This window comes from Lagenorhynchus albirostris, chromosome 6, assembly GCF_949774975.1.
Source record: "Lagenorhynchus albirostris chromosome 6, mLagAlb1.1, whole genome shotgun sequence".
NCBI classification, from domain to species: Eukaryota; Metazoa; Chordata; class Mammalia; order Artiodactyla; family Delphinidae; genus Lagenorhynchus; species Lagenorhynchus albirostris.
In genome coordinates, this window is record NC_083100.1 from 61,542,454 (window position 1) to 61,552,134 (window position 9,681).

Here is a 9,681-nt window from a genome sequence, read left to right on the forward strand (position 1 = left end):
ACAGTAAACAGCAGTCATATAATGCATAAATAAAACATGATTTGAATCTATAAATAGAACTCTAAATTGAACTCACTCACGTAAAATTTAGACCAAGGAATATGTGTCTGTTAAACGTACAACAGGTTTTAAATAATTGGAGTTTAGAATCCTGTCAAGTCCTGCATTATAGGGAGCAAAATAAAATAATGGGCATAGATACATCAAGAAAAGGAAGAGAGACACACGACACAAAACGAGTTTCCGTGCTAGAGATGAACACGAATATTTCGAAGACGTGGCATCCACAAGTAAAGAGACATACAGAATACAAGAATAAAACTTACAAAGACAGAAATAAGAGAAATAAGCTTTCATGGTACCTTACATAGAGTTTCAGGAAACTGTCACCAAACACTTTTCAAATTAAGACACATTTTCCCAACCATAAGCATAAATGAGGATTTAGCTTTGATACTTGCCTTGTGAATTGGATGAAATTAAGCTAAGGGCCAGATGTTTTTCATCCGTGTTTTAGATTATGCTAAACACAAAATCATTAGAAAGCATCCATGTGACTGAATGGCTTAACATTGTATTAACAAATCAGGTGATATCTAGACACTGCCTTAGACCTCAGAAAATTTTAGTGTATTTTTGATGTTAGGGTTTTGGCAACTAATGAAAAAAAATTAAATAGTTTTCCTACAAAACAAACTTCCATTTTATAATGGGCAAACCAAATCTTCATAATGCTGAAACAACTTTTTGGGAAGTGAAAGCTGCAGACTTTTATATACAGGCATCCCTGACTTACGATAGATTGACATACAATTTTTTGATTTTATGATGGTGTGAAAGTGATACACATTCAGTAGAAACCAAACTTCAAATTTTGGTCTTTTCCTGGGCTAGCGATATACTGTAGGGTATTCCTGTGATGCTGGACAGGGCAGCGAGCCACAGCTCCCAGAGAGCCACGCCACCACCAAGGTAAACAACCGAAACACAATCATCCTGTACCTATATAACCACTCTGTTGTTCACTTTCAGTATAATATTCAATAAATTACACGAGATAGTCAACACCTTATTATAAAATAGGTTTTGTATTAGATTTTGCCCAACTGTAGGCTAATGTAAGTGCTCTGAGCATGTTTATGGTAGGCTAGGCCAAGCTATGATGCTCGGTAGGTGAGGCGTATTAAACGCATTTTCAACTTCGGTATTTTCAACTCACGATGAGTTAATTGGGAGGTAACCTCATCGTTAGTCAAGGAAGATCTGTATCAAACTAGGAACTGATTTATTTCCCCTGAATTGAATTTTGGTATTAGGTAGACAACCAAAATATATTAGTTAATATAGTTTATTATGTGTTGTGCAGAAACTACTGCAGTTCACATGCATGGGTTGAATTACGAATTAAGTGTCAAATACCCCATTGAGGATTATGCTTCAACATAATCACTAAAGACATGGAAGGAGAAGTATATAAAGTCTAGCAAGGGAAGTCATCAAAACGTCAGCATGAAAATGAATACTATATCAATCATCACATGCAAATCTTCAATTGGTAATAAACTGTAACAGTAAAACAACTGTGAAACTATCAAAAAAAAATTATGAAGGTCCATAGCTGTTTGATTACATCTTTGCTGAACAGTATCACTTACTCATTTTAGGAAGTAACATTATGTAAGTTATTTTACAATGTCCATAAATTAACTTGAAACATTGCTGATTCTTTAAAAACAATCAAGGGAGGAGGAACTGACACAAAGATCTTTATGCAAAAATGTGTCGAGTCTGAACATCAGAGAAAAATATACTGTTTACATATATATATATATATACACACATATATATGTGTATATATATATATATATATACTTTTTATTTTTTTGATTTTTGGCTGCGTTGGGTCTTCGTTGCCATGCACGGGCTTTCTCTAGTTGCAGCGAGCGGGAGCTACTCTTCCTTTCGGTGTGCGGGCTTCTCACAGCGGTGGCTTCTCTTGTTGCAGAGCATAGGCTCCAAGCGCACGGGTTTCAGTAGTTGTGGCACATGGGCTCAGTAGTTGTGGCTCGCGGGCTCCAGAGCACAGGATCAGCAGCTGTGGCGCATGTGCCCAGTTGCTCCGCAGCATGTGGGATCCTCCTGGACCAGGGATTGAACCCGTGTCCTCTGCATTAACAGGCGGATTCCTAACCACTGCGCAACCAGGGAAGTCCCTGTTTATATATATTGAATGCCACATGAATCAGCTTACAATTATACTGGCCCAATACTGAAACCTGTCATTTTGGTGTATTAATCTAAATATATGTCTCATTACCAACATACATCTTTCTATCTAGATGTTTTCCTTATTTGTTCCTAGTTTATCAAACTATGTTGGCACATGTCCTCATGTCAAAGCTGCCCTTGGTTTCATACTCTTTTAAGTTCCCCTCTACCATGCAAACCAGAGGAAGGAAATGATATTTAATAGAACATTGGTATGACTTGTTTTGAGTGGCCCTCAATTTGGGACATTAGCAAAGCATAATCACATTTACTAGAAAACAAAGCTTGAGGTTTGAATCTGATTCCACAACAGATGATTTCCCAGTGAGATAATGTCAATTTACCACAACTTGTCATTATTTAATGTGGTTAGCTAACACAAGTAAAAGTGGTTTGCAATTTTAGAGCCATAAACAACTTAGTAGGTGTTCACGTTAGTGTGAAGATATAGCTACCGCTAAAGGTTCTGTGAAAGTCTCACAGCAGAACCAAAACAGACGGGAAACACTGAAGATGCCGCTTTAAACTGAATATCTAAAACCCAATAGTATTAAAATAGAAATGGAGTGAAAAACTGCCTTTTCTACAAATACTGTTTCATGTAGGTTTCTGACAGAAGCAATCTCATCAATGTTAATTTTTTAAATAGGCATGTGTTGTCTGATTGACTTAAGGGAAAATAAGTTAAAACAACATACACAACATAGTTATAAGATTTAAACTCTAACTGAAACTAGAAAAGACTTATTTAACACGATGGTGAATAATGTAGCTGTATTTTCTTTAATATAATTTACTTTCATTCATTACCAAAACTATTCCAAATTAGTGGTCAGCAAAGGACAAATTTGCACAATTTTCCCTTGAGAAAAGCAGAAAACTATACAGTGTTGTTAATAAGTTCAGAAACATATAATTCCAAATTACCTAAATTACTGATAACTCAATTTCTCTCTGTTTCCAAGTTTTTGGTCAAATGGTTCATTTATCAATTGTGTTAAACAATGTAATCATATCACACTTATTTTAGAATTTTCTAAAATATGACACTTTACATTATATTTGCATGCTACTGAAACAGTTGCTTAAAAAACAAAATGTCTATTGACATTTGAGGCCATCATTAACATAGTTTCTTCAATTGGTTTTTAATTCAATTGAATTTGGTTCTGGGGTTCTTAAGTAAAGCCTTGAATTCAGTTGGTGGATTAAACTTTCTTTTTTGATGATGGCAAAATTCCAAATAAAAAATAAATTTCAGTTTACATTTAAAAGTACTTTGCTTCTGAACTTCTTTTAATTTGAATGTCATTAAAATTAAATTAAATGTGCTTAATTTACATCATTTATGCATATATTTCTTGCATACTGGTTTATTTTATAATAATTTTTTAAAGTTATAAATGGATAATACCATAGTAGGTTGCAGTTTTATGAACCAAATAAAGCATGCAGCAGCAGTTCACATTTTAAAAGCTTACAGAATCTAATACATTTCTTCATTGTCAAACTTGTATTTCTGAGCATTTATTAGCTTATTTTTCAGTATAAACATGAAATGTTTTCCTACACTTGGATAATAATATCACATTATTGTGACTTCCTGGCTTCTATTTGGATAATGGCATAAATATTTTTTTCTAAAGTAATTGGAACACAGATTTGCACTGACAATAAGGAACAGTCTTTAGTCTAGAGTCTATACTTTTACCAAACTTTTAAAATTTGCAGGTTCAATTTCCTAAAAACTAAGAAAGTGATTTGTCATCAAATGACTTCATTCTGCTTTTTAAAATTATAAATATTGTATTTTTAGATAAATTCCATATATTTTATCTTTCTCTTAACCACCACAAAGTTATAGGAAAACTATCTTCAACACCTTATCTGTTTAGATACAAAATTTCATACATTTTACCTATTTTCTCTCTTAACAACAAAGTTAAAGTTATAAGGAAATTTTATCTTCAACACTTCACCTGTTTGGATGCTAAATGATCGTAGCTGTCAATAATAGCTAGTAGAGTCACTTCAAAATTGCCAGTTTTCTTTCTCTACCAAGGGCATTTTCTTTCACGTGAGAGAATCGTTTCAAATTTTCCAAAGAAAGTCCTTGGTCTTTTCACTCTCTAACAAGGACTTCTCTTTCCCTGTCATCTGCCAAAAAACCTTTTCCGGCTCTGAAGTCAATCCCAGGGCATGGTTCAGATGTGAGAGTTTCTGTAACTCTTCATAGAAATTATTCTCAACAATCTTGATGTAGATTAAGATTACACATTTAAATGCATATTAATGTTACTGTGTAGCAACTTTCTTATTGCTATTGCTTGCAAAACTGTCACAGCCTTGAGAATTTAGCCAGCCCAAACTGCCCTTTCCAGGTAAAGAACCCTAAAGACTCACATTCCATTTTGTCATTCAATAGTTCCAAAATCTCTAATGATAGTAACAGGTTCTAAGGCATAGTCCTACAATGATTTTAGTAGTTACCACCTTGTCCCAAGTTACAAAGTAAAAATGCTATTTCTTAGGAGTATAAAAGTAATTTTCATCTCAACTATGTTGCTGGTTGAGTTTTACTTAATACAGTAAGTCTCAAGCACAACCCTCCTGGTTTTTAAGAACTTACCCTTCAGTTTGACTTCAAACGAAAGGCAAGGTAACAGCAGTGTGTAAACTGTGAAATCCTATCAATTTATATACACTTCTACTACCATGAAAAAATTATTCAGTTCGATTGAAATTTGGCATTAATGATGCCAGCCAGTTTAACATAGTAACAAAATTGAGAACAATTTCTTTTCTTTGCTAGTTCTAAATCAGAAGATTAAGGTTTTGGTTTCAGGTTAAAAACTCACATATTAGAAAACATCCAGGAGTCAGCCGAGTTGAAAAAACACTTGTAAACTTTACATTTAAAACTTCACATTTTAGAGACAGGTGAGAAACCTAGATATGAGTATTCCTGGCTCCTCCCTGAGAAAATCTTAGTCTACTGCAGTGATTGAAAAAATAAAGTCCCAAGACACAAAATGGAACTAAACTTCCAGGCCTAAACAGAAATCCCTAAGAGGCTATTGTGAAACAAGACTGGTAAGATTGCCACAGCAAAAGGATTAAGAAGAAAACAAGCAAGACAAGGTTGTGTATCATGACGGGGCTGAAATACAGGAGAGCCGCTTCTTTCCCAAGCAAAGATCAACCTGAACAAGGGCCCCTAGTTTCTCTGTAACTCTCCAAAATCTCATCTGTGAACAGACCCTCGAGATAGTAGTACCCCTGCAGACAGCAGCATAGCCGGCTGCCAGGAGAAAGCGCAGCTCGCCTGTGACCTCTGGGAGTACCAACAAATGAAAAGCCACAGGCAATTCGCCAGATAAAAGGATCGTGTATTGTATGTGCAGCAGGTATCAACTTTTAAGAGAAGCCCGACAGTCTCTGGTCAAGTCCTAAGGCCGCGTGAGAAACTCAAGGTGGGACTGGAAAATCTTGCCCTAATCTCTTTACCACAAAACTGACCCTGCCCTCCTACTTTCTGCATCTTTGCACCCGACACACTTGCCCAGAACCTTCCAAACCAAAGAAGTCTCCGACAGAGGCAGCCTACAGGAGCCTTCAAATTCCCGGTGAAACCTGACAGCTTTGTAAAGCCTCCCGGAAGGAGAAAAGATCAAATGAGACCGGCTCAGCGGGGTCTTCCCGAGGTGACCCCGGAGTTAACGTATTTATTTTCACGCTGCAACTGCTGATTGCTTTACAGAGACATTTCATGCTGTAGCTCTGCATGGAGCTGAGGACAAAAGTAACATTTTAATTAATGTTATAATTATTATAATTATTCTTTAAGAAAGCTATTAAATAACCTGTACAAAGCCCGGCCCAGTCCTAGCAAAAAACACAGCACTATTTCAAATCTCTCAAGGTTCTTCCGCTTTGATTTCAGCAGCGTTTCCTATATACAGAGGTCAGCCCAGGGTAGTCCCCCCAAACTGTAGTCTCCCAGATGGTGGGAATGGTTCAGAGCCTGAAACTGCTCTTTCGTGACACAGAGCTCTCAACCCTACCTCCCCTGCTCTTCCTGGGCACACGGTCCTTGTCCGCAGGCCGGCCAGGGAGCTGGAGGCCTGGCGTCGTTTTTGGGAGGCGGGCAAGCAGGAAGGGGCAAGTAAGTGCCTCAGTTGGGTCTCCTCTCGGCCGGCTGCCCACAGGCCACCGGAACCTCTCCGAAGAGGTGCTGGGTAGGGAGCCCGAGGCAGGAGAGGCATCGAGGCGCCCCCGGGTGGGCTTACAGGTCCCGCGGGTCCTCCCGCTTGACTCCGGCCTCAGCAACTTTGAGCTTCTTATTCTGGTGCGTCTTGACGTGCTTGGCGAGGTGGTCGCTGCGCATGAAGCGCTTGCCGCACTCGGGACAGGCGAAGCGCTTCTCGCCTGTGTGAGTCCTCAGGTGCCGCTGCAGCTCGTCCGAGCGCGTGAAGCTCTTGCCGCAGAAGAGCCAGTTGCACACGAAGGGCCGCTCGCCCGTGTGCCAGCGCAGGTGCGCCTTCAGGTGCGACGTCTTGCCGTACACCTTGCCGCAGCCCGGCACGTGGCACACGTGCTGCTTCTTCTTGCCCGGCTCTGCCTCCGGGGCGCCGCCCGCCGCCTGGCAGTTGGGGCAGCGGCAGCGACGGCACCTCCTGGCCGTGGCCGCCAGGGGGGCCTTGGTTTGCAGCAGCGCAGCGATCTGACTCTGGTATTGCGCGAAGTCCGACGGGCCCAACACCAGGCCCCGCTGCAGCGCGGCGGCGGCGGCGGCGGCGGCAGCGGCGGCCGCTGAGGCCGGGAAGCGGGGCGCGTGGGGTCCCCCCGCACAGGCGCCGGAGAGGCTGCCCCCCGGAACCCCCGAGGTTCCCGGACCGGTGCCGGCCTGCGGGATACTCCACCACGGGAGGTCGTCGGGGGCCGAGTTGGGGGACAGCTGGCGGCACGTGGGCGGCGGAGGCGGCGGGGGCGGCGGCAGCAAGTTGGAGTAGCCGGGCGGCAGCGCGGCCTGGGCCGCGTAGGGCACGTAGGCGGGCGCGCAGCTGGCGGGCAGCGCCGCCATACTCGAGGGCAGCATCTTCACCGGTGAGAACTCGTAGGGGTACGAGGGGTCTGCAGGGGGTGTAAGCGGCAGCTCATGCGCTGCCCCGAAGGACGGCTGCAGGTGCGTTTTCTGCGGCGTCAGCCCCAGGCTGGGGTGCGGGGATGGCAGCGTGCCGGGCGAGTGCGCCGGCATGTCGGCGGTCCACGGGTGAAAGAGCCTGGAGGGCGAGCCCAGCGCGGGGTCGTAGGACACCTGCAGGAAGTCCGGGGGCGCCGTAGCGCCCGGCTGGCCAATCCGGCTACAGGTGGCGGCTAGCAGCGCCAGGGGCGAATGCTTGCCCAGGTCTGGGGAGGCGCTGGGGGTGCGGTCCTGCATAGGCGGCGGCACGGGAGGGCGGAGAAGAGACAAAAGGTTAGCGCTCCAAGCGCGGTCTCCGGGCCGGCCCGCCACACCCACGCCGGCTATTATACCGCCGCCCCTCCCCCGTCCTGGGTGTCCCTCCCCCGCCACCGCACACCACGCACGCACCCACCAGTCCCGGGAAACTTTTGGTGCTTGCGCTACCTGGACGCGGGAGCGCTTCCTGTGAAACTACTTGGTGCAAAGAGACGCCATCTAGCCTCAGAGGAAGACAGGCACAAAGTGGGAGGGGAGAGAGATCCGACGGGCCACTCCCGGCTCCGCGGCCAGAAAGGGTCTGGAAACACCCACAGCCCGGATGCCCATCCGCCTTCCCTCCCATCTTTTAAGCTCTCATTTCCACGCTACTCTCGCGCTCCTCCTCCGCCCGCCCCAGGAGGGCCCAGCGGGGTGAGCTGGGACCGGTTCTCAGCCAGACGCGCACCTCCGAACAAGCCCTGGATACGCGCGCCCCTCCCCCAAAGGCCACACTCTTGACACCAGGGTTCAGTGTGAAGTTGGTGTGGGCACCCCTAGGTCTCACTCCATTGGTGTCCACCGAGCGGGATTCCCTTTGAAATTCAGGGTGCACAGAATATCAGGAAAGATCCAGACATGACTCTTCCCACCTTTCCCTCGCCCCCTCCGAGCCCAGCCCTGACCTGGAGGAAGGCCTGCAGCGAGTCGTTCCGGAGGACGGCCACGGCGGCCATGGCTATGGCTTGCGGGCCGTTGGCTGAGGAGCAGGGCGCTGCTGAGGCATGGAGACCCGAAGGCGAGGACGAAGGGCCGCCTTAGCGTCCCTCCCGGGCGCCCTCTCTGCGCGCAGGGGCCCTCCCCGCCCGCGCCCCTCGCCGCAACCCGCTCGCTCGCCCTGCGAGCGGTCTGAGCGCTTCAGGCTCACCTCCAAGAATTTGATAAGGACTTTGCTGGGCCGCCAGCCAGTCAGAGGGAAGATTTATGGCTTTGAAGTTTGCCGCTACCCAATCATCAAAGAATAGCGGCTCTTTCAGAAGCGAAAGCAAATCCTTTGAATCCACAAAGCTCCTATGGTGTGTTTGTTGGTCTGGATAAAAGAACTGATTATTAGGGGGGATGGGAAGGGAGGAGATAAAGGCGGGACAATTAATGAAGTAATCACTATGTGGGAAATGTATATACACAAATAATTGGATTTTCCTGATCAAAGGGGGCCTTGCCGCCTGGAGACCCGCGCTTGGGTTGCTTGAGACACTCTATCCCCCTCTCCCGCCGCCACCCCCCCGCTCCCTTGCAATTAAAGATTTGCGCCAAGGCAGCGCCCAAAGTGACAAAGTATCTTTGCTATCTCCAGAGAAATCTGCCTTCGGCTTCCAGGCGCGGGACTTGGAGACGAAGATGAGGGTAATTCTCTCCTCTCCGCCCCCGGTACTTACACACCCGGCACCCGGACAGCACAGGCACCGGCCCGAGCACGTCGTCAACCCGAGCACACCTTGGACCCGAGGGAATTCCCGGGGCTGAACGTGGCACGCCCTGCGCCCCGCCCGCCTCATGCTCCCCCTTCCTCCCCCAGCCCAGCCCCCGCGGAGCGGTGAGCAGCCCTGGGACCCGGGGCGGGGCCGGGCGGCCGCCCAGGGCGGCGGTGGGTGGCGCGCACGCTCCAGGGCCGCCCGCCCCTCTTGCGACGTTCCGGCTGGCGACCTGGAAGTTCTCGGGCCACAACTTTTGCAAATAGTGAGCCTGCGAAATACACCCGGGCCACGCTTACCCCCAAAGCTAAGCTTGGCGGGACACTCAGAGCAACTCGAGGGGGAAATGTTTGGTGTCTTGCTCTTCTCTCTCGGAGCAGGCAAGCTGACCGCTATTAAGCCCCACCGAAACCCACAGAGATGCTAGAAATCCCCACCCCGGCGCCAAGCCCGGCCAGGCAAGTGCGCACGCCTGCAAGCCGCACACACCTACAGGGA

At 46.5% G+C, this 9,681-nt stretch overlaps 1 protein-coding gene across 1 annotated transcript; it reads right to left on the bottom strand.

The window, feature by feature from the left end:
• Nucleotides 1-6,064: 6,064 nt before the first annotated feature.
• SP5 (Sp5 transcription factor) lies at nucleotides 6,065-8,445 on the bottom strand. Its single transcript, XM_060151449.1, has 2 exons — nucleotides 8,395-8,445; nucleotides 6,065-7,702 (listed from the first exon to the last, which is right to left on the bottom strand). Exons 1-2 carry the CDS (start codon nucleotides 8,443-8,445, stop codon nucleotides 6,554-6,556), a joined length of 1,200 nt encoding a protein of 399 aa, XP_060007432.1. The 3' UTR covers nucleotides 6,065-6,553.
• Nucleotides 8,446-9,681: the final 1,236 nt, after the last annotated feature.

Bases quoted from the DNA above. Each gene is read 5' to 3' on its own strand.
- SP5 (XM_060151449.1), bottom strand. From the start codon at position 8,445: ATGGCCGCCGTGGCCGTCCTCCGGAACGACTCGCTGCAGGCCTTCCTC. The intron at 7,703-8,394 runs GTCAGGGCTGGG...CCGCCTATGCAG, and splicing joins CGCTGCAGGCCTTCCTCCAG to GACCGCACCCCCAGCGCCTC.